The sequence below is a fragment of the Mirounga leonina genome, unplaced genomic scaffold (genome assembly GCF_011800145.1).
Source record: "Mirounga leonina isolate KUSES-001 unplaced genomic scaffold, KU_Mleo_1.0 Mir_166, whole genome shotgun sequence".
In the NCBI taxonomy this organism is placed as follows: Eukaryota; Metazoa; Chordata; class Mammalia; order Carnivora; family Phocidae; genus Mirounga; species Mirounga leonina.
Window position 1 is genome coordinate 598,593 of NW_023270418.1, and position 24,905 is coordinate 623,497.

Here is a 24,905-nt window from a genome sequence, read left to right on the forward strand (position 1 = left end):
GGATGCCTGGGTGGCTCAGTTGGTTATGCGTCTGCCTTAGGCTCAGGTCGTGATACTGGGGTCCTGGGATCAAGGCCCATGTTGGGCTCCCTACTCAGCAGGGAATCTGCTTCTTCCTCTCCCTCTGCTGCTCCTCCTTCTCGTGCTTTCTCTCTCTCTCTCTCTCTCTGTCAAATAAATAAATAAAATCTTAAAAAAAAAAAGATCTAAAATTTCCACTTTGTTCTTACTTATGGTTTCTATTTTTCTGGTCAGAGCATCTATATTTCTGTTCATTTCAAGAGTGTCTACCTTTACTTCATAGAGCATGGTTATAATAGTCACTTTAAAATCTTTGTAATTCTAACACCCAGATCATCTTGGGTTCGGCGTCTGTCAATTATCTTTTACTTTGAAAACTGAGCAGATTTTTTCTTTTCTTTGTTTTTGTTTCTTTGTAAGTCAAGTAATTTTGGATTGTATCCTAGAATTTTGAACATTATGTTGTGAGACTCTGGGTTCTATTAAAATCCTCTGGAGAACATTAATTTTTACATTAATTGTTTGTTTATTTTAGCAGGCAGTGTACCTGGTTTGGCTCATAGCTCAAGTTGTGTCTTGCCTTCTGAGAGTGGTGGTTCTAATGTCAGTTCAGTTTTCAAAGCTTCTGCTGTGCTGTGTGTGTCTGCCCAACGTATACCCCATTCAGGTCTTAATCTGTTACTTGGGCAGTGATTTCTATCATCTTTTGGTTCTCAAAGCCTTCCTTATTCTTGTTTGGGTCTGTTTTGTGCATGCATCACTTAGGGGTGAATCAGACACTAACGGTAGTTTGTATACAAAATTAAAGGATTTCCGTCTCCAAGTTTCTCATCCTTGGAGTTTCCCTGACACTCTCTGGCTCCCAGGGGTCCTTTTTCCTAGCCCTCTGGCTAGAAAGTGAGTATTTCTCTCAGAATTTTAGCTCATACCCTTGGACACAGTTCTGAGCATCTGGGGTGGGTTGGGGCAACCTGAAGAGAAAAAAAGAGAAGAAAGTAATCGGAATCCCATACTCTCTGGACCCTTGAGACTCCTTTCTCCAATCCCTGTGCACTGAGGGAGGGTTGTGGTAGGGTTTAAGCGCCCATGCGCAAGCTGCTGTTGCCATGACAGTGCCGCTTTAGGACTAGGACTGGGAGGGGAAAAAGAAGAATAAAAAATCAAAAACTGAAAGGCATTCTCCCCATCTTCAGATTAAGGGGCCCCCTTTCCTGGTCCTCTGGCTAGAAAAGGGGGTGCCTTTAAGATTTTTTGCTGTCAGACTGTGGCTCAGTTCCAGGCCTCAGGCCACCCTCTGACTAAAGCCAAGAAATAAAGAAGGAAAGAAAAACTAAGTTAAGTTCACTGCCATACGAGTTGTTCTTCAAGTTTTGACTTCCCCTCTCAATCTGTTTGCTACTGTTTCCTCTTCAGAGTCCTCAGCTAATTGCTTTTGTATTCTGTCCAGAGGTTTTATTTATAATCAATGGGAGAGATAGGTTGTAATGGGCTTACTCTGTCTTGATTCGTACCAGAAGTTCTATAGTGACAATTTAAATACCGGATGACGATTCTTCCAGATTGTTATTCTCAAACCTAGCAACCAATTTGAATTAACCAGGAAACTTACAAAAAACTCAATGATTCTAGGGCCCTACCCCAGACTCATCTCTGAGGATAGGAGCCCAAGAATCTGTAGAAGATGCTTCTGGGTTTCTGATATAGCCAACTTGGCACCGTTTTAGGGGCCCATAGTGGGAGTCCACGCTGGAAGTTTGGGAACCCCTGGATGAGATGATCTCCAAGTTTCTTTCCAACCTGGAGACACCCAAGCTCCATATTCAGAATATTCCATTCACGAAGCTGCTTGTTAAGTGATTTGCCAGTCTGTTCACTTCCCTCAAGTTTTTAACTGAAGCTACAGATGACATAGGACATCTCAAATAATGTCACAAAGCAGACAAAATATATATATATAGAACTAATAGACAAAGTGCAGATATTAAAACCAACAGACCAAATGGACTCCCAACCTGTAAAATTAGTTTTGTGGAAATTGCAACTTCTTGGAATAATAGCAGCAATAAATTTGAAGTCTGCTCTATTTGGTGCTAGCCAGGAGGAATATGGGATATACTGAAGTCTGAGGATTAGTGGATTCATTAAGAGCCTCCTTTCCTCCCTAGGATTAATCCTTTCCCATACATTTGACAAAATTCTTTCAGTTGAGTGCAGTTTCTTATGTGCTAGGAATCACTGGTGAGTTTAAATTTGCTTTTCATGAAAATTTATTTCTAAGGGACCTCAGAAGTTATTTCCTTGAGCTCACATCTATGAAAGAAGAAAGCAGACCTGAGAAGTGAAGTGTCTTGTGTGGGGGGTCAGAGCTGGGGCTAGAAGCCGGCCTTTGGCTCCTCAGCCATGCATTTTCTGTCTGACTGAGCTCAATCAGGTGAATCCTTGGATGCAGAGTGTCCTGGCATCATCACTGAGCTGAGTCAGTCAGCTGTACTGGGCAGTGGCTGAGTTCCATGCAATGCATTTGTAAAGGACACTATGACCTAAAAATGGTTTAGCTCCTAGATTTGTGGCTGTGAAAATATTGGCAACCAAAATGACCCACAGATTGTAAAGTGCCCACTTGCTAGCATATCCTATTCTCTGGGCACTGGGAAGCAGACAGCCCCTGGCCACCTCTGGAACACCCCCCTTCCCATTTCTTCCCCAAAGTGCCACCTGCAGAGTCAGGGTTTAATCAGGGAAGCAGAACCGTGATGAGTTATGATGTAAGGGATGTCTTATAGGAACTAGACTGTGCACAATCGTAGGAGGAGCTGGGGAAGTAAACGTTTGAAAGGGTGAGCTGGAGAATCACAGCAGTCACCAACCACTCAACCTGAGAAACCAAGCATTCCTCTGTTGGCCAACTCAAAAGCGCAAGCATAATAACATGAAAGGGTTTTTGTGAAATGTTCTTCTGGCTTACAGAACTCAGTAGAGTTCTGCATTACAGGTGGAAGCCTGAAAAATAGAGACGCCTCAGGAGTAATGCTCCTGAAGCTCTGTTCTCATTTGCCAGTGAATAATCTGGAATCAGCCCGTCTTACCAGAGTCTGGAAATGTGTGACAGCTTTAGTATGGTGGCACTCAGGAGTGCGGTATTCTGGAATCAGTGCAGTGCTGTTGCCAGGCAGATCTGCTCATCCATGCTGGCTCTGCACCCTTAGGCTGTGACTGGGATGCGTTCTTCCTGCTTTCTGCAATTAGCTTCCTCATTCGTAAAATGGGGCCAATAGTAACCACCTGACAATATTGTTCTGAAGTAGGTATGATAGTAGATACTCAATAAAAATGATTCCTTTTAACTCTTGAGTCCCACTCTTTCCCCTTGTGCATCTGGGACATGTCCTATTTCTTAAGAATATCTTCATGCAGAAATGCCCTTATTGTCTAAGTGCTAGATTTTGATAATGAATATAGGTATATAATTTCTATTCAACATTCCTGGCATTCCATCATGGTCCCAGATTCTCAGTATCAACAAATTTGGATCTGTGTGGACAGTGAGAAAGACAATGGATTGGCAAGGCGGACGGGACACCTGAGGAGAAGCTCATGGCCTTCTTCCCCCAGGAGAAAGATAGAGCATTCCTTAAGTAGTTAGAAATCTATCAACTTGGAATTGTTTATAAAAGTGAGTGTGGTGACTTCAGTTCCCCTGGAATCTTCTAGTTTCTCTGGGTTAGAAAAGAGATTTATCGTGAGGGTAGAGGGAAGAGGCAAGGAAAAGCTAAAATCAAAGTTGGAGGCAGAGAACCATAACAATAGAGCTCGAAAGGCATAATACCCTGGAGCCATTTATTTTAGGAGCATATAGATCTACCTACATGTCAAATAGCCAGCCGCCAAGGATATTACTCTATCATAGATGGTCTACATTGTTGGTTGACTTTGAATTTAACAAAACAATAGTGCTCATGAGTTTCTGAAACATGAAGAAAAAGTTTATTTCCAAGTACTCTACTTAGGAATCTAGGGAGCTATATTATCATTTTAAAAAGATTTTAGTCAATAGTAACTAGAAGTTTCATTCAGGATAAACTTATAGACGATTCACACACAGAGGATCTTTTCTTATCCAAAGTAGGATAATAGGCATTGTTTTGCATAACACAGTGCTAGGCAAATGGTAAAAACTGGGAAAAATACTTTTTTAAATAGAATTCGGTTTATACAGGGCAAATCAGACTCTGAGCCTAACTCATGGACTATGGAAGATTCTCTTGTAGCCTTTCAGAAATGCAGTTAATTACTTTGACTGTCAGAGGACACTGATAATATATGACCTACCTGTATTTTCCTACAAATTGTTGGCCATTATGACAGGTCCTCATTTAGTTACTGATCTGATGGAGCAAATAATTGACCTGAATGTACTCAAATAGGCCACTGAGATGTAAAATCACTTCTTTAAACATTGATTTAAATACTGATAGTTTTTTTAACCTAAAATGATGACACATTTCCTTCCAACTTACCTCTTATTTTAGGCCCTCAAGATTTGAAAACTACCAGTCGGTGATACACATTGTAGGGAATCTGCAGTCAACCCACACTGCTCTGTATAATTAATAGGATTGCTCAGACAGCTTATCTGCTTAAGTTCTGAAAATCTCTTTATCCTTTATCTGCAGGAGCACTAATCGCTTGAAGAGGACAGGGCTGAGGGAAGTTGTTTCAAAGCCATCAGTTTCCTGGATTCCTTTCATCTCTTCTTTCAACTTGTTCCCTTTCAGGTATTTTAAATGGCACTTGGCATTCACTTGAACATAGGTGAGTTGCTCAAATTTTGGGTGAGATAAGCATCTTATCTATTCACTCCTCGGCTGCATTCAGCTGCATTCCGCCAGGCCCAGCGAACAGGGAACTGTCTGGTCTGAGAACTGGGAAGCCTTGGCTCTTGGGTTCCCTCTGTGATTTGGTAAGAGCCCTTTAGTTACCAGGTGTGGAAATGATTGGCAACTTTAAGCCAAGGAAACTTATTGGAAGGACACCAAAGGCCCGCAGAATCAGTGGATGGCTGAAAATCAGGCTCCAACAGGAGCGGGTACCATGACCTTTCCAGAAGCTGGGACACAGGAGCCCAAGCAATAGACTTGCAGCCAGAACGGCATGGGGAGAGAGGTCCCTGCTAGGGTGAAATGGAACATCAAATCCCAGGGAGGTTGGCTGAGGCTGGGTGACATGCTCACTCTTGCTAGATATGGGCGGGGCCCCCAGTTACAGCCAGTGGGCTCCACTGAGTAATTCCTCAAGAGGAAATGAGGAGGCAGCTGAGGAAAAGAAATTGCAAGCTGGGCAGGTAATTGACCACTACTGTGGTGTTACTTGGCATCTTGAAAGTTGATTCCCGCTTTAAGATGAACAGACAGTGCTTCTCCCATGAAAGCCTTTCAGGTTACCATGTCCCTGTGCTCTTTGCTTCTATGAATGTCTATAAAACCAATGAACAGTAATAAGACAAACTGGAAGAAGACAATTAGGAGAACAAGTGGTTTATTAGTTGTCCAACTTCTGATGACTTCATCCCTGTGTAATAGTGGTTGTATTGCTTATCTATTGCTGTATAACATGTTGCCACAAAGGCATCTTTTTTTTTTTTTTAAGATTTTATTTATTTATTTGACAGAGAATGAGACAGCCAGAGAGGGAACACAAGCAGGGGAAGTGGAGGAGGGAGAAGCAGGCTTCCCGGCGAGCAGGGAGCCAGATGTGGGGCTCGATCCCAGGACCCTGGGATCATGACCTGCGCCAAAGGCAGATGCTTAATGACTGAGCCACCCAGGCACCCCGCACAAAAGGCAGCTTAAAACAACACAGATTTACCATCTCACAGTTCCTATGGGTCAGGAGCTTAGGAGCAGCTTAGTTGGGTTCTCTGCTTGAGGTCTCTTAGGGCTGTGATCAAGGTGTCATTTAGAGTTGCTCATCTGAGGCCTGACTGGGGAAAGATCCATGTGCAAGCTCACTCAGGTTGTCGGCAGAATTCAGTTCCTTGTGGTTCTAGGTAGGACTGAGGATTTCAGTTTCTTGTTAGTTTTAGCTGCAGGCTCCCCTCAGCTCCAAGAACACTGACCACAGTCCCTTGCTGTGTTGGGTTCCCCTAACTAGGTTACACTACAATCTTATGTGATGTAAGTACATAACCGTGGACACATAATCACACAAACACCAATCCCTTTACTGTAGCCTATTAGTTAGAAGGAAGACATAGGTCCCATCCACACTCAAGGGGAGGGGATCGCACAAGGGCATGAACACCAGAAAGTGGGGATTTTGGGGGCAACCTTATGAATCTGTCCAAGTGGAAGAACTGAGTGGGATGATCCCCAGAGCTGTCTTGAAGTCGAACATAGCTTGTTCTTTCTGTGCATCTGATTTCCCCAAACCTCAGTGCTGGGAAGGTACTTCTTCATGTGAATTGATAGGGGGCAGAACCAAATCTTGGCCTCCGATCTCTCTGGCTCAGCTTTAGGGGTGGAAGAGGGGATGCAAGGAGCTTCATTGCCTCAGAGCTACCATGACTGGGTTGGTTTCTCTCAGTTGTCTGTGTGTAGTTGAATCTAGTGGCCTCCACTGAACTGTATCTTTTGCCGGTATTTACCATTTGGCAAGTTACCATCTCTTTACTGGATGGAAATGCTTTCATTTATGCATGCATACATACTGTCCTCCTCAACTATAAGCACCTTAAAGGCAGGAGCCATTTCTTATATCAGGAGCCATTCACATGACCTCCAAGTGAATGGAGGATAAAAGCAAAGGCAGAGGTACTTTGGAAGAAATAGCTCATATTGGTTCTCTAGGGTGAAGGGGAGTCTCTAGGTCAGCGTGAAAATCTGCTCTTAGCTGTACTTGGTTGTGCAAACAAAACATGTATATTTGAAAGGGATGATCTTAGATTACCCCGAGTGTGCTTGGTTCCTGCTACAGCAGCTAGGTGGGCGTGTGTTAGCAGATGGGTGACAGATAAGGACCAGGACACCTGAGTCATTCTATATTCTAGCAGTGTGATTCTGGACTTACTGCTTTAATCCCTGTCAGCCTCGGTGACCTCAGTTTTAGCTTGTGGAGATAATGCCTTTAAAATGTATAGCACAGTAGCTAGCATATTGTAAATATATAGGAAATAGCGTGATGATCCTTTAAGACCCTGACCAGTGAAGGCCTGTGTCAATTGTGAAGGTGCAGTTCCCATAACGAGTCAAGGAGATGCACGCTTAACCCCTTGTAGCTCGTTCCTTCTCTTGGGGCTCATGGGGGCTTACTGTGGTAGTTCCTTGAGTAAATTAGAATCCCTACTGCTGCTTTCCTATCCCCGAAGCCTGGCTGTTTGGAAAGTGTGGTGGGAGGACTGAACTGCAGCCCCTCCTCTGTAGACGGCAGGAGACAGGCTGGATGCGGGTCGGGTCAGGCCCGCATAGGAAGTGCCCCTGCTCCTCTCTTTCATTTCTAATCTCCCCAGGCATGATGGAAAGTGCAGGAGACTCAGCTGGGAGTCCGTGGCCCAGCAACAGCCTCTCCAAAGCCATTTTAACCGCTGAAAAGTAGAGCCACAGCGAGGATCAAAAGTGGGAAGGAATGTAGGAACATTTTATAAACGTGGCGCATCTACGGGAACTCAGGAGGTACCGTCCTTACCAAGGATCTGCCTCCCCAGCTAGTGAGGCTTTCATTTTCTCCCAGCAGTGCCCGAACCGGCCAAATGAAAATGTGAAATACATTTTAGAAAAGTTTTAATTTGAACAACTTATGATTAAAAATACGCTTTATAAATAATTTTTCCATAGACTTGATTGAGGATTGCTGCAAACTTTACAAAAGGACACATGGCAACAAGAACAGATTAAAGGAATTACAAAAAATATAGCTATAGCCCTCTCATTTAAAAATACATTATACATCACAGCGTTTTCATTGTGCAAAGGTGACAAGAATGCTGCATTGCGCATGTCACAGAGTCACTCAAAAGGAAGTCAACTTTAATACGCTTACATTGCATAATTATAGGCACAGTGAGACAATGAACCCTTTCCTCCAGAAGTTAATACACCTTAGTTCAACATTTTGCTTTTACCTGGTAGGACCGATGGCTGAAATTAGCTTAGTACAAATATATGTGTTTGTGTGTGTGTGCATGTATGTGTGTGTGTAGGAAAACAAGTGTCTGCTTTGAAATTAAGTAAACTCCCAACATATTTACAGTATTTTCAGAGAATGTATTCTCCAAACCAGTCTGATCACATCTTCTCTATTAAACAACTCTTTAGAAAAGTAAATGAAGCCCAGTATGTCAATTAACGGACATCCTCCGTTGAGACTTCCAGTTTTCGCTGTGGGACAAAGAGAGTTCCTACGGAGGTTTTATTAGCACCATCGAAATCCACGTGGGATGGGCCTGTCGGCTTCACTGGTCCACCTGGGGTCCGGAAGAAACTTTCGGCCACTGACTGAGACCCTTTGGGTGTCACGGGAACAGGCTGATTGGAAAGAGAGGAATAAGAAAAAGACGTCAAATCCACACAGATAGGTATGGCCTACTAGCCTCGAGGGCTCCTGCTGTGTGCCTGGCATATTCTGCAATGGGCCGGGAGGACTGTGGACTCCTTGGGTACTCATCCTGGGTTTGGAAGGCAGCGAGGCCTTCAGTCTCCTCCTCCTCCCATCCTTTCCCTCTCCAGGGAAGAGAAGCAAAAGCAAGTCTTCCATGATACTGATATCTGGGCCTTAATAACCCAAGGGGAAAAAAAATCCATTAACTGGAAATGCTCTCACCTGTTGTGTCCCCGTCAAAGCAACTGATTGTCCATTCGGTTGGTTCTGTCCAGGGCCTGGAGAGTCGTACCTGGTGGCCCGTCCTTGCTGAGTGCCTGCATTGTCTGGTACGACACTAACAGCCTCTATTCTTGGAGACACGGGAACAGCTCCCGGGCTGGCGGACACCTGCACACTGGGGGAGAGGAGTCCCAAGTGCTGCAGGGTGAAGTTTACAATGGCTGAGCTTGGGTTCTGGACGGGAACGGGGTGGCTCGAAGTGAGAGCCGGGCTGTTCCCGACAGGGACGCCTGCCACGGAAGTTGGTGAGACCATTAGCTTCAAAGGTGTTACATGGAAAGAGGGAAAATTAACAGCAGTGAGTTCGGATGATGTCACTGGAATAACACCTGGAAAGAAAAGGGGGGAAGATATCTTAAAAGCACAGGCATTTGTCTGAGAAGCTTATAAGGCTTACATGAACTTGAGCCTGACACTCATCTGAATAGTGTTTTACGTACACGCACCTGTGATTGGGGAGCTGTAGATCCTGTGGTTTGGGGAAAGCGTACTTGAGTTTTCTTTACTAGACAGAATGGACTCTGTCCCCAGGGATGAGCACTGGGTGAGAGGGATTAGGTATCCTGATGGGAACAGGGTCTAGAAAACAAGGAGGAAGGATTTATTTTACACACAAATATGGAAGGACAATGCACATGTGCCAGGACTCATATCCCTTAGCGGTGGTTTGTCTTTTTTTTGTTAAGATTTTATTTCTTTATTTGACAGAGAGAGAGCTAGCGAGAGAGGGAACACAAGCAGGGGGAGTGGGAGAGGGAGATGCAGGCTTCCCACCAAGAAGGGAGCCAGATGTGGGGCTCGATCCCAGGATCCTGGGATCATGACCTGAGCCGAAGGCAGAAGCCCAACGACTGAGCCATCCAGGCGCCCCGAGTGGCGGTTTGTCTTATAAGACCAAAGCATCCAACAGTATGGGCTACAGGTGGGCCAGCTCTCTGGCTAGCAGAAGACAATATCCCTCCCTCCTAGTCCAACATTTGTCCTGACTATCATAAGCCATAGGTTTCTTAAATGCTGTCTGTGGTCTTAGGAAGTGTTCTAAAGCTAGCAGTGAGCCTGCTTAAGGGTAGAATTTGCCCAGCACCCCCCCACACACTGACATCTTAAGTCCCACCAGCAGACTTTTTGGTATGATGTGGTGCCATCAGAATCACGTTTAATGCAGTTGGGCACCATCATGGCACTGCCGAATTATTATAGGATTGTTCTTTTTTTTTTTTTAAGATTTTATTTATTTTTTGACAGACAGCGAGAGAGGGGATACAAGCAGGGGGAGTGGGAGAGGGAGAAGCAGGCTTCCCGCCGAGCAGGGAGCCCGATGCAGGGCTCTATCCCAGGACCCTGGGACCATGACCTGAGCTGAAGGCAGACGCTTAACGACTGAGCCACCCAGGCACCCCTGATTTTTTTCTTAAAGATTTAATTAATTTTTTTTAAAAAGATTTTATTTATTTATTTGACAGAGAGAGAGATAGCTAGAGAGGGAACACAAGCAGGGGGAGTGGGAGAGGGAGAAGCAGGCTTCCCGCCGAGCAGGGAGCCTGATGTGGGGCTCGATCCCAGGATCCTGAGATCATGACCCGAGCCGAAGGCAGACGCTCAACTGACTGAGCCACCCAGGCGCCCCATAGGATTGTTTTTGAATCATGTAGGATGGTCATTTCCTAGAGTATTCTGAGGAACCCTGGTTCCATGGGATGCAAGTTGGCCCTACTTGAATCACGGTCGAACAGGTCTCAGGAATGCTGAACTGAACGAAGGAAAATGGGGTCTTTATTAGAGAATTCCTGAGGGGCTTTGATGATGGCACGCATTGTAAATTTCCAGGGGGCACCCAGCATGTAGCATTTCCTGGGTGATTTGGCCGCTAAATTTTTGGTAGTATTGGTATTCAAGGGAAACATATTAAGAAATGGTGATTTAGAGAAGGGGGTTGCCAAAATCACAGGCCAAAATGTGACCTCCGGGCTAGTTGTGTGAATGAAATTGTATTGGAACACAGCCATGCCCATTCATTTATGTTCTGTCTATAGCTGCTTTCTTGTATTTTTACAATGACAGGGTTGAATAGTTAGCACAGAGACCATATGGCCTGCAAAGCCAAAAATATTTACTATCTGGCCCTTTCCAAAAAAAGTTTGTTGACCCCTCATTGAGAACTAAGTAATTATACAACTATGCTTTTTTTTTTTCCCTTAGTACTTTAGGTTCCAGTGATACCGAGGAAATGCTCTTAATAACATACAAACTAAAGGGCAGGGCACCAGAGTTCAAAAACTATAGATAAAAAAGAGAACTGATTAATTCATATCGCAGACCCAAATGTCATGGAGCAAAAGCTTTAGGCAATAAAGTTATATTTGCGACAGAAATGGCCAGTGTTGTGTTGTGTGTATCCCCCACCAAGCCTGCTTGGTCTCTGCATTTCACCAAACAGAGCCTGCCTGGGTGGCTGAACTGTCTGAAAAGTCCATTTCCTCTTTACCACGAGCAGGCCTGGCAAAAGCTAAAAGCAGCTCTTGTAACCTGGGGGCCCTCCTTTTATCTTCCTCCAGATCTTTCTTCTCGCCATTGTCCAAACAATAGTCTACGCTTTGAGTTAGCTGTTAATAGGTCCCATCTTTTCCTTGGGAACCAGTGAATTCAGAATCCGCAATGCTCACACTGTTCTACGACACGGTTATTTATTTATTAATTTTGTTTCTTAAAGGTTTGGTACTGTTTCCATAACTTTACTGGTTGGGTTCCTTGAAAGCTACAGGAACAGAAACTTTTAATGGGTGGATTTAGGCATTTTACAAAGAGCTGTTCTTTGCTAACCATTAATCATACTCTCTCATAGTACAAGTTATTCTGGTTGCTGGTTTAATTCTTTCAAATCTTCAGCAAAACCTATAGTACTCTAATAATTATTTTTCCATTTTCTACAAACTACATTCTTTACGAAATCTTTTAACCTATAATGCCAATTCCTTTTTGTCTTTTTATATTAGAACTATTAATTAGCAGGATGAATGAATTTGGTATGTTTCAGCTTGCACGTTTCTCATCTAGTCAGTCCTACATTAGCCCTCTTACCCCTTCCTTCCTGTTCCATCAGGCTGTTTTATTTTTACTACTTCTTATTCTTCACTACCTGAGGTATTTGTGTTTATTTGTACACTGCCTTTTCTCCCCCCATGGAAGTGTCGATTCTCAGTAATGTTTGATGAATGAATTGACACATGAATCTCTCATTTTCTTTGTTCAGCTCAGTCCATGCTAAAAAGAAATGGTCAAAATGAAGTCAGAGAGACGAGAAAAGAAGCAGAGGGATGTGGAAAATCTATCCACTGAAAATCCTAATCCTGAATGACTAAGTGAGCAACAGGAGACCATTATTAAATCATATCCATTGGCCCGAAGAGATTATGGACCTCCCAGAAAATTGAGTCAAGCCAAAGCCTGGTGATTTCCCCCTTAGCATGTATATTAAATGCAAAATGATACTATGCTAAGATAATAGATGTTTCGAATGGTTACCATGAAGCCATCCTCAGGGAAGATTTGACAAACTCTAAGGCCTCTTTAATAACAACAGTTACAGATAATACCCTTCAGCTTATACGGTGCCTTAAAAGGATCACAAGCCCCTCATGTAATAAATGCACTTAACCTCACAAAACCTGTAACGGGGCCCTGGGGCAAGAACTCAAAAGCAACAGTGACCAAAGGCAGGTGCTGGGTTTGATTTGATCCAGAGTACAGTGCTTTACAACCCAGGAGATGATCAGAAAAAACTGGGGGAATAAATTCTTGATAGAGGTGGAAAAACAAGATGCAGAGAAATAAAATAGCTTGAGTTAAGAGCTGGGACAAAATGAGAGGTTAACATCTGCCTCCACGTTTAGTGGTGGTTTATTTGGTGATAATGTCCTCCATATATAATTGTCCCAAGGGAGAAAAATGAGATAACGTATATAAAAGTGCCTAATACTTCTGGTAGGCATCTAATAAATTCCTTCCTAAACTTAACTCCACCTAGGAAAAAAATGATCTGGAACATCAAAATCCCTAGAAGCCAATGCACCAAATATACCTACAGTCTGCCAAGATAAGCTTGACTTTTCTAGTACACAGAACAGAAATTTGGGGTTAAATTTTAGGTGGAAAGTAAAAACAGAGGGAGCAATTTCTCATCCAGGCAACAGATGCCAGGTACATGACCTCAAACAAACATCAGGTAGTGACTCAGAAAGCAGGAGTCACAGGAACCCTATACATCCATCCATTCATTTGAGGTTACGTCTGCTTGTAAATTATTTAAGACTTTCATGACAGGTGTTTGCATTCCAGTATGTGACAGAGAAATGGACTTAAGGACAACCACCTGTGGTGCTTTAAAAAGAGAGCAAATAATCCCTTCATCCAAAGGTTAAATATATCCCTGCCGTCATCCCAGTCAGGGGATTAGCTGTCTGGGGCTTTGTTTGGATTATGGGATGCTAAGGAACAGTTCCTTGTCTTCTGAGAAACTGCCCTTTGCTCTGGTTAATTTCAGAGCTACTGCCTTCTCCTCTGATCAGCTGCAGAGTTCCCAAAGCTTTACACAGTTCAAGGCTCTACTTACTGCGGAGACATTTTCAAGTCCTTTTAGGTCCTCTTTAAATTTCTTTTTGGAACCACTGTCCTCGAGCAGGCTTGCCCTCTTTGAGCCTCTTTCTCCAGCAGGCTCCTTGTCTCGGTTCTTGGCACCTGGTCTCTCGGGCACTGGCAGCAAGCTTCCGGGCCTGGCGCAGGCACTGGACTTGGTGGCATCACTGGTGGCCTTCTCGGTGGTGGCATCTGCGGCGTCTTTTGATCTTGTAGCTTTACAAGAGGGGGTGGGGCAGACTGTGGGGCTCAGGCCTTGGGGTGGTGTCACGGTCTGGGCTTGGGCAGGCTGCAGGTAGATGGCATACGATGGGCCCGAAGGGGCCTGAGGTAGGATCACTGGCACTGCGGGTGACAGCGGGCTGGGGAGGAGGGGGACCACCCCCAGGGGCTGGATGAGGGACGGTGCCGTCAGGTCCAGCTCAGCATTTGCTGGGGTGTCCAGAGGGGCCATGGGTTTGCACTGCCCAGATCTTGCTGGCTGTACCTTCACTTTCTTTCTGGGTTCACTAAGAGACAAGATTTCAAAACATGACACAGTGGAAATGCATTTTCTCTAAAATGTTCTCCCACTTTAGACTGGCCCGAATGGAAGCCATGCGTTTATGAAACTAGCAGATAGTGTCTGTAATGACTGCCTAAGAGTTATAGAAAAGATTATCTCGCCGGTTTCCAAGGCTAGCGCATATTCTTACATAAAATAAGTAATCCTAATGATGCAATGTAAAAGTAATTCATCCTGCCACCAAAAAGTATTGCTAACCTACCTTGATTGCTCTTCTAACTGCATTTTGCAAATAGCTGCGAGCTGAGCCATTTTACTTGGGAAGGGTGCCGAATTCTGAGAACTCTCAGCTGGTAAAACAGAAAGGTGGGGGGGTGTTGGTCAAAGCAAAAGAATAAATGCTCACACAGATGAAACATGACTGAAGTCAAAGGAACAGAACACATGCACCTCACCCCCCAAATCACACAGCAATGAAACGATAAAGCCCACCACTTACTTTTTATCCTTTCATTCATACATGGGTTAGGCTTCAAGTAGGTCCGGGTATAAGGGTATTGAAACAGTTCTCTAACAAGTACCATAGGGATCAAGTAAGCTAAAGAATCAGATAGAAAAGGAATTCTGAGCAGAGCCCGATGCGACTGAAAACATACCTTTGTTGGTCTTGATGGGGCTGCTGGGGGCAGAATTTATCTTCCTCCGGTCGCTTTCTATACTCTTTACCAGTTTGATAAGAGATGGGTGTCGAGTGAAGTTTGGTTTCCCACGCGTGGAAAAGAGGTTTTTGGCACAGTTGTCTTTCGAAGGACGCTTTTCTTCCAGATCGGAGGGGAGGAGAGGAAGAACAGGGCCAAGGCCTGAAAGAGAGAAGGGCGGGGGGTCAGAATCTGGCCAGAATCTCTACTTTCTTATGGGAGCTGAAGCCTAAGTGTAGTCTGAGATAGATTTTAGGAATGAAAGCATCAACAGTTACAGAGCACCGACCCTGGGACAGACACTGTCTGAAGGGCTTTTGGTACAAAACCTTGTTAATCTTATTTTAACTGAATTCGGAGGTAAGATTTCACACGTTAACATCTCTGAAACCCACTGCGTCTTACAACCAACCAGTGATGTGCTGGAGTGTAATCATTAGTGTTTCTCTTTCTTACAGATACAGACACAAAATTGGGCATCTTCTAATCGGTGGAGTCCTAACCCAATGAAATATGGCAACTCTCACAGCGATGGACTAAATATTTGGGCCCCTCAAGTTCACAGGTTGAAATCCCAACCCCCCTGATGTGATGGTGTTAGGAGATGGGGCCTTTGGGAGGTGCTTAGGTCATGACGGTGGAGCCCTCTTGAATAGGATCAGGGCTCTTATGAAAGAGGCCCCACAGTGCTCTCTAGTCCCTTCTACCATGTGAGGTTATGACAAAATGACGGTCATCTAGAAAGCAGGCTCTGGCAAGACAATGAATCTGTTGGTGCCATGACCTTGGACTTTCCAGCCTCCAGAACTGTGAGAAATAAATTTCTGTTGTTTATAAGCCACCTACTCTATGGTATTCGGTTATAGCAGCCTGAATGGAGTAAGACATTCTCAACAACTCCACCAGGTAGGTACTTCTTTGGAAATGCATCCCCATCTCTGAGACATTAACCCACTGATCTCGGTCTCTAAGCTAGTAGAAAGTGGGCTGGGATATGAACCCATCAGTCTGGCCCCTGAGCCTACACTCAGAATCCCTGCACCAAGGGACCTCTCTCTTGAGATTACAGTGGACGCTCGAACTGCAACGAGTCCACATATACATGGATTTTTTACAGTGTAGTACTGTAAATGTGTTTTCTTTTCCTTATGATTTTCTTAGTCACATTTTTTTTCTACCTTACTTCATTGTAAGAATATAGTATATGATACATATAACATACAAAGTATTTGCTAAGTGACTTTATGTTATTGTTAAGTCTTCTGGTCAACAATAGGCTATTAGTAGTTAAGTTTTGGGGGAGTCAAAAGTCATATGCAGATTTTCGACTGCACTCCTAAATGCTGCGTTGTTCAAGAGTCAATGTATATTCAAAATCGCAATAACCTTGCAAAGGCACCACTGTTCTTCCCATTTTGCCGGTGAGGAAACAGCCTTGGAGATAAAACTTGCTCAAGGCCACACAACTAATAAGTGGCTAAGTTTCCCTCTGCCGCCATGGCCCGTGTTCTTGCCACTTTAAACATTTCGGCATGGGATCTTTGGTGGAATATAAAATGTCAGAACACCAGAGGTGAGATGGAGACTAGAATATTAATACTGGAATGAATTCATTTCATATTCTCAGTGTGTGTAGGCTGTTAGGGCCTTTCACACAGATTCTGCTTCTTGGGTACAGGGTAGGAGGTGTTTTGGACTGTGGGTTGCTGATGGAACCCATTGCCAAACTTTCTGTATTGGCAGTCATCTTTGTCTTTCCAACAACTTATAGACATCCTTTCCATGTGGGAGTGTAGGCAGGGAGGGGAAGAGAGAATATCTCTCAATGCGCATTAATTCACAACAACGAAGCAAGGAATGAAGGGAAGCAAATACATACCACAGGGACTTGGACTGATTTCTGGGCCTGTCCATTTAAAAGCTGGTTTTCGGCCTCTTTCTTCTGTAACATGAACTTTCTTGATAAGATTCAGGCTACTCAGAACATTAGCTATATCATACAACCTCCTAATTTTTGCTGGAAAATAAAAGGTATATATACCACTTAGTGGAATAATGAAAGATCAAAGGACTTTGCTTCATAAAGACTTTATGTATAGGGGCACCTGGGTGGCTCAGATGGTTAAGTGTCTGCCTTTGGCTCGGGTCATGATCCCAGGGTCCTGGGATCGAGCCGCACATCGGGCTCCTGGCTAAGCAGGGAACCTGCTTCTCCCTCTGCCTCTGCCTCTCCCCCTGCTCATGCTCTCTCTCTATCTCTGTGTCTCAAATGAATAAATAAAATCTTTTAAAAAAAAAAGACTTCATGTATATTCAGAGAGCTATCCCAGCCATCAACCTCAGACAGAGGAAAATGTGACTCTTTTAAGTTATTCTGGTGAGACTGCTTTAATTCAAACAAAAAATAGTTTTAAATATTGAAAAGACTTCAGTTGCTGCGGGTACTGAATTTTGAAATGACAACGGTTGAAAAAGGAAAAAAGACTTCATGAGATCACCCTATTGGGAACTACGTTACAGATTTTTTTTTTTTTAAGATTTTATTTATTTATTTGACAGAGAGAGACACAGCGAGAGAGGGAATACAAGCAGGGGGAGTGGGAGAAGGAGAAGCAGGCTTCTCACTGAGCAAGGAGCCCGATGCGGGGCTCGATCCCAGGACCCCGGGATCACGACCCGAGCCAAAGGCAGACGCCCAATGACTGAGCCACCCAGGAGGCCCTACGTTACAGATTTTTTAATAAAAAGTTCCCATTGCTGGGCATCTTCTAATGAGGATTCATAAGAGTTTTATGAACAAATAAAGCACCGATAGAAAGTGTACTGCTTTCCTGCCTGTGATAGTTTATAACAATGAGATTTACTTAGCTCATAAGCATGGAAGATTCTCTACCCCATCAAAATTTGTAAATTTTTATACTGTCCTTAAAGTTATATGCAAAGCAGAGATTTGTGAATTCTACAAATCTTACATATCTTAAAAAGTTTTGTTACAAGAGGTCTGTCTCTACTTCCAGCTTGATAGTACAAAATCATAAATTGGGCTCCTTCTTCACAGCCAGGCCAGAGGGTTCTGAATTCCCTGGGGATTCAGCAAATGACCCATTTGCAGTTCCTGGAATGGTTTCTGACGCTGTGACTAACCAGTGAAATGGAGAGCTGAAAACTGCCTGGTGAGTCAGAAAAATCAGGCAGCCTGTCAGTAGTCCCGGGACTGTTTTCTGAAATTGCACATCTCCCAAGCCAATTGCTGGTATTATTGCCTTTACCCTTGACTTACTTTTATCTTTATAGAGTCACTATCAAGCTGGGGATGTTGGAATATACTTTCAAGGAACTAGCGCAGCTTTACAGGGATGGGGAAGGAGTCTGAGCTCCCGGGCACTCCCCACAGCGGGTCCCCTGGTCAGGCTAGCCTCGTGCCCTGCCTGGACGTGGCCCCGGGAGAGGTGGGCGCACAGCAGCCCCCTCCCATCTGCTGAGTCCTTCTTTCCACATGCTTCTCTTCCTAGAGGCTCCTGCAAAGCCGGTCCCTGAGGCGCGGGCAGATCTCCGCATCAGGAACCCAGTCCAGGCCCCCTTCCTACTTTGAGTGGGTCTGGCTGAAACCATTCTTTAAAAACAGCAAGCCAATGGTGCTGCAGGTAGGTCACTTCTAGGAACGATTTTAGAAGAGTTATTTATACGCTTACATCTGAGAGCAGAGACCTGGGTTCTGGACCCACTTTACAATTTACTGCTCACTTAGACTTCGGGTACCACATAGTCCACATGTGCAAAGTGGGGACAATGTTACAGTGTCCAAGGAGGTAACTTTTAAGGAACTGTTTATAAGCCCGAGCGCCAGACAAACAAGAGTAGTTACATACATATCTTTGAATCCTACAAGTTAGCGAAAAACAGTGTAATCCTGGCTTCTGGGGGGAGGTGAAGGTACAGAAGCATAATTAGAGAAGATGTCAGGATAGCAAATGTATTTGGCCATCCGTTCATAAGTAAGATTTTATGGTTTACGAAGAGGCCCAAAAGTCCATGGCAGTCATGACACTTACTTTTAAACTTGCTTCTATCCAGATCTTCCACATGGTCTTCCCCAATTAAAATCTTGGCAGCGATTTCTAGGCTGACTATCTGAGGCGTTGACACCAAAAACAGCATCACAAATTTCTGGCTCATCACTCTTAACGACTTATCTTTGCGGCTGTTTACAGAAGCTTTGGAGAAGGATGAGGATTAGAGAATTAAAATTCATGAAGGGACAAGTGACTTCTAAAGTAACAAGGCTAAAAATACCACAGCCTGATCAGACAGTTGACAACTGCAGCTTTTTAACACGTTAAAAGGCAGCAGCAGTGTTAGAACAGTGTTCTGGAAGGAACCTTTGCCTCTAGTGAGAAGTGCTATGCGGCCCGGCTCTCCCGACCTTCGCTCACCTGCCCGAAATTCCACTCCAGGAAGTTCGACGAAACACATGTCTGGGTGTCCGTTCTGGCCCGTGTTTGATTTGATGATCTGATCCTCTATACTGTAAGTCTTACTGAAGTCAAACTCTTGTTCATATTCTTTCTTTTTGATCATCATGATCTGCTCGGCATACTTGTTCTCCTCCCCGACGCTTTTCAGAGTCCCAAGGGTTTTGTTGAGATTATGTCGTCCGTGCCAAGTGTACCTGTTTTTGGCCAGGCGGCTCACCATATGTAAACTCTCCAGGACATTCACAATATCGTAAATGCGTCGCCGCTCAACGTCTGCAAAGAATGAGCAATTGTTGGTACCAGGATCAGATTTTGTAAGGTGTATAGAACGGAGTAACTTTTTCTTCCATGGTCTATTGATCAGTGGGTGTGGATGATAGAACTCAGTTACACTCAACGAAGAATGTGAAGATGAGGAAGACCTGTTTCTGCTCTCATAGGGTATACCAAGAATACGAATTAGAGAGGTAACATTCATTGAGGACTACTAGGGGCCATACAGCTGGAGGAAATGTCTATCGTAAACTGGTGAGGCAGGTATTATTATTTCACACTTTACGGATGAGGGAACAGCAGCTCACACTGGCTAAGTAGCCTCCCCAAGGTACAGAGCCAGTAAGTGGCAAAAACAAGTCTTCAGTACTCTAAATTCTACACATTACAACCTGTTTTTTTATATTATTCTTCAAAGCATGTGCGCACATGCAAACACACACGCACGCATGAACAAACATGCGCACACAGAGCCGTCATACGACAGGCACAAAGCACTGAGATTTCTTGCTGTTCCTGGAACCTGCCAGATACGCCCTTGTCTTAAGGCCTCTGTAGTGGGCTATTCCTTCTGCCCGGAATCCCTGCTCCCGATGCCCTCACTGCTCCCCACCTCCATTCTGTCAGGTTCTTGCTTAGATGTCACCTTCTCAAGGTCTGACCTGACTACCTAACTTAACGTCGCAAAGCACACTCCCAGCACTCCTGGCTCCCCTTTACCCTGTTCTACCTTTTATTTTTCCCACAGCATGTATTACCTTCTAACATACATTATTATTACTTGCTTACTATGTGCTTTGTATAATACCCATAATTATCTCCCCTTATTGTCTGTCCTTTGCATACTTATCTCTTAGGCCCCACTAGAAAGTAGGTTCCATAGGAGGGAAGATTTTATTCTTGTCATTCATTGATGTCATCCCAAGCTTTTACAACATTGCCTGGCACATACTGGTGTGAACAGCTACCCGCTGAATTAAAGGTATACCTTACGTAGCTATAATTAAGGATATGTGAGTAGATGAATCTGAATGGCGTATTCTTAAAATGTGAAATCAAGTTGATATTTATAAACATGCATTTGAAGAGTAAAACTTTCTTTGAAGAAGTGATAGCTCTACGTTAAAATATCCTGCATCCTCTCTTCAGTTTCAGATTATAACATTTTCATGACTCCAAAGGTATCCCAAATTTGCCACAGACCCCTTTTTAGCTGTCACTAGATTCAAGGGTCTGGAGAAAGGAGTAAAGGGGCGGGAGGAACACAGTAACTTTTGCCAAACACAAACATGTCGATTGAGTGGCAGGGAGTGCTAAAGCCCGGCTTCGGCTCACAGAAGCACATCCCCATTGCAAACTGTGGAGATACCTAGTTGCTCAGCCCAGCTCTTCAAGGAGGGAACCGAGTCAGAAGTTCAAAGTTGTAGCTGTTTATGAAACAAGTCCTAAAACAATGTTGCCTTCCTTTACAGCTTCCAAGCTTTTGAAATGCAATCAGAAGCAAATCTCCATTGTCATTTTTCCTTCTGTTTGAAGACTCACCGAAATTGGAAACTCTCTGCCTTCATTCTTAAATTAACAGGGCTTCAGAGATTTACCATGTCATTACACACCCTGGCTAGATGAGTGTGGGTCTGAGGGAGCAAGTCCACGGAATCACTTTAATTACTAACTGTCTCTGTGAACGCTCTGCATACTTACTCAGTTCCTCGGCGACTTCGTCAAGACAGATGTCATTATTCACAGCGGGGTTGGGATAGTTAGGATATCGTGCTAAGAACTTATGACACAGCAATCCTAAACTTTTCTCTTTTCGACTTGGTTGGGATTTCTCATATTCGTCTCCGGATAAGTGTTCCTACAAAAGAAGAGGTAAATAATGTCTGAGTCGGAAATAAAGTTTGACAGGTTTATTAGGGCCCTCTGCACTTGAGGGCTAACATGCTTAGCTTCAACAACTGCAAAATTTGGGGGGAAAAGGTGGGAGCCAGTATAAAACTGCTTGGCAGACCTAAAAAGGAAGCTTGAACTGAAAATAAGTCAAAGGCTCAGAATTCCTCTTGCCGTATTTGGTGGAGTCCAAACCTTTCCTGTGCTCAGAAGCAGGCTAGTAACAGTCTGTAGGTGGCAATACTTTATATTGCTGGCACTTTTGTAACAGCTACCACTCCCTACACACACACACACACACACACACACACACACACACACAGAGGTGCACGCGCCCACCAGTTTCCACCCAGTCTTTTGCAAACCTACATGTAAACAATCTTTGGCCTCAGGTAATCCATTCCTGCTGTCAAACAACCCCCTTTTCTGATCTCTGTTTCGGATCTCGGGGCTCACAGCACTGATGAGCATTTTCAGGTTGGCTGTTGGTGTCCACGGTTCTCCCTGGGAGATTTCCTTGGGCTTGGTGGGTGTGGTCAAAGGGCCAAAGTCAGGCTGGATCTCCGTCAACACTATATTTGCTGCAATGGATTCCTTCAGAGGTGTTTTCATGAGTCCTCTTTTATGTGGCTCAAAAAAGAGATTTTCCTGGTTTAAAACAAGTAAACAATTAAATCCACTTTTAAACAGGATTTATCAGATAGCTTTCGATTTCAGAAATTGTACAATAAATAGAATATTGCTAAGGAAAACATGCCTAATGAGGCTGGAGAGTCGATTAAATTAGTAACTCTTCCAATGATCGCTTGACACTTACTGTCTTTTTACTAGCTAAATTTCCATTTTTAATCTTGCAGTAAAGCACAGACTTAAATTTTTCTTCTTATGTTCCAAGAATTAAAAAAAAAAACCTTGAAGGCCTAATTTTAAAACCTTTTTGATATAATTTTTGACGTAGAGAAGTGTTGCAGGTAGTATGGAGAGTTCTCATATACCTTTCACTCAGCTTCCCCTAATAGGACTGATAATTTTAGGTGATCCAAAACTCCTAGGAGTGACTTGCACACATGACACTGCAATAAGGCCTATATGGCAGAAACCAAGTCCCATTCCTCTGTGTGTGTCTGCCTGGCCCAATGGCTGCATGCATGGAATGCTCAATCAAACACCATTGATGTGGAAGAGTCAGAAAGCCAAGGAGACAAGGGTGAGGGCTAGCCTACGGTCATACCTACAGGCAAAACCTAGAAGGGAGGGGCGCCTGGGTGGCTTACATGGTTGAGTGTCTGTCTTTGGCTCAGGTCATGATCCCGGGGTCCTGGGATTGGGCCCTGCATTGGGCTCCCTGCTCAGCGGGGAGCCTGCTTCTCCCTCTCCCTCTCACCCTGCTCATGCTCTCTCTCTATCTCTGTGTCTCAAATGAATAAATAAAATCTTAAAAACAAAAAACAAAAACAAAAACCTAGTAGGGAGCAAAATCCAGAGTGCCTAAGAGCAAAGGAAAAGTCTTCTCTTTCAATATTTACCCCTCTCACTTTATTATTTTTTTTCTAAGACTTTATTTATTTGAGAGAGAAAGAGGGAGAGAGCGCAAGCAGGAGGGAGGAGCAGAGGGAGAGGGAGAAGCAGGCTCCCTGCTGATCAGGGAGTCCAACACAGGGCTCTATCCCAGGACCCCTGGATCATGACCTGAGCGGAAGGCAGATGCCTAACTGACTGAGCCATCCAGGCGCCCCTAACTCTCTCACTTTATAGAAGGAAAAATGGGGCCCAGAGAAAGAAAATTAGTTATCCAAAGTCACAAAACTAGTTCCTGGCAGAGGCAGGACTGCCACTGAGACATGAAGGTAAATTAATAGCAGCACAAATAAGACGAATGAGACTATGTTTCTTCTTCTACTTTTGGCCACTGGGGACTTCACACATTCTTACTACCTATGGCTATTTTAGAGAAAATGTTTGGAATGGCAATAAGTGAAAGAACACAGAGACTCACTAATTCCTCAGTGACTTTAGGAACAAAGATTAATGGGACTGTTTAACATGTCTACGACTCCTTGGGATTTATCAAGTGCTTTTCCATTTGTAATTTTCATCAAATCCTGTAGTCCTATTCTGCAGAAGAGGAGACCCTGGCTGAGAGAGGTTGTGCAGGCCTTGAACCTGAATATCCTCAATCCAACTATGGCGTTCTTACATGGAAATCAATGTGATGGATACAATGGGGGACCCTCCTAAGCAAATGCACCTGGGAGGTGCGGACCCAAGAATGGCATCTTTCTAAAGGCTGCTGTCCTTTGCCTCAGACTATCAGAAAAGATAGCAGTTCTCTTACTTGACTGATATCTAAACCTTCGAGGAACTTTGCATTTTTCCTTTTTTAACCTATCAGTAGTGGGACACCAGTCAAGACACCCCTACTGAAAATTCTTTTGTTATTTTACAAAATGTCTAGCTCACAAATTGAGTGTTGTGGCCCCCAAGTTTAAGAAGCTGCCGATTTGGTAGAAAATTATCTTCAAAAGGAATCTGATCTCAAATCATGTCAAATGCCCTCTCTGAATTCTAATTGTTCAAGAATTCTGAGAAATATCATAATGCAGCTAACAAATTTTATTATTCTTAAAACTACCTTTTCTCTCTGCTTATCTCTTTGAGACTTCCATTTGGAATCAAACCATTAAAAACTCTGGATTACTTTACCTCTGGCCAAACTCTTCACCTCGTTAAAAATTAAATTTCCCTTCCTTCTGGGTTTTTACAGAGGGTAACTAAAAAGGGATGTGGCATTAATAAGATATTGGATATGGAAAAATTATGGGGTTAAATCAGGATGATATTGCATTTAAAACTGGGATGATGAATACTAAATTAAAAAGGTACCTTTTCATTCTCCATTCTGTAAATTTTTCATACATTTAGAGTTTCTTTAAAAATGAAAAATCTGGAGTTTCTCCCAACACCCTGATGGTTTAAGTAGTCCAATCAATTCTATTAAAAAGTTTATTTTCCTTAAAAAGAAAAGGAAATAGAAAAAGTTAAAGAAAAATAAAACCAGGAGATCCGTTGAATATTCCCTCATGGACACCACAGGCCACTTAAACAAAGACTAACGAAAAATGACAAATTACATTTACATTTTATTCCCGACCAGAGATAGTCCTCCTGGGCAGAGAACTCCATCAAACGCCAGTAAATTCCTTCAGCAAACCGATCTGCTGTCATGAGACTTAAAGGAAACCACAGAACTTCCAGTGACAGTCCTCTCCCACCTTTAGAGAAGGCGCGCCATTCTCCGGACCCCACCAAATGGACCTTAGTAAGCACAAGCACCCACCTGTTCACAGGTCAGGGCTCGGGACTCAGCGCCCCAGCCCTGGTTCCGGCTGAGCAGACACGACCCCAAGCATCTCGACAAAATCTGCGTCTAGATGCCTGAATTTTCCCCCTGACACACACGTGCACAGGGTCAGCGGTAAAGTCTCGGGAAATAGCTTGATAGGAAACTTCCAAATTCAGTCCTTAAGCTCCAAAAGT

At 43.8% G+C, this 24,905-nt stretch overlaps 1 protein-coding gene and 1 long non-coding RNA gene across 2 annotated transcripts in view; one reads left to right on the forward strand and one right to left on the reverse strand.

Moving 5' to 3' along the window:
- The first annotated feature begins 4,698 nt into the window (after positions 1-4,698).
- LOC118015684 overlaps positions 4,699-24,905 on the forward strand; it is a 34,000-nt gene continuing 13,793 nt past the window's right edge. The window contains exons 1-6 of the long non-coding RNA XR_004680681.1: positions 4,699-4,796; positions 15,189-15,636; positions 17,789-17,903; positions 18,243-18,374; positions 18,805-19,257; positions 20,951-21,350. This is a non-coding gene — a long non-coding RNA (uncharacterized LOC118015684). The remainder of the gene's footprint in view (positions 4,797-15,188; positions 15,637-17,788; positions 17,904-18,242; positions 18,375-18,804; positions 19,258-20,950; positions 21,351-24,905) is intronic.
- Positions 7,792-24,863, reverse strand: E2F8 (E2F transcription factor 8). The gene is made up of 13 exons (XM_035012437.1): positions 24,706-24,863; positions 24,252-24,379; positions 21,738-22,016; positions 21,180-21,336; positions 19,164-19,478; positions 18,783-18,944; positions 16,610-16,747; positions 14,689-14,892; positions 14,295-14,382; positions 13,505-14,036; positions 9,342-9,474; positions 8,836-9,224; positions 7,792-8,540 (listed from the first exon to the last, which is right to left on the reverse strand). Exons 2-13 carry the CDS (start codon positions 24,264-24,266, stop codon positions 8,358-8,360), a joined length of 2,595 nt encoding a protein of 864 aa, XP_034868328.1. The 5' UTR covers positions 24,267-24,379; positions 24,706-24,863; the 3' UTR covers positions 7,792-8,357.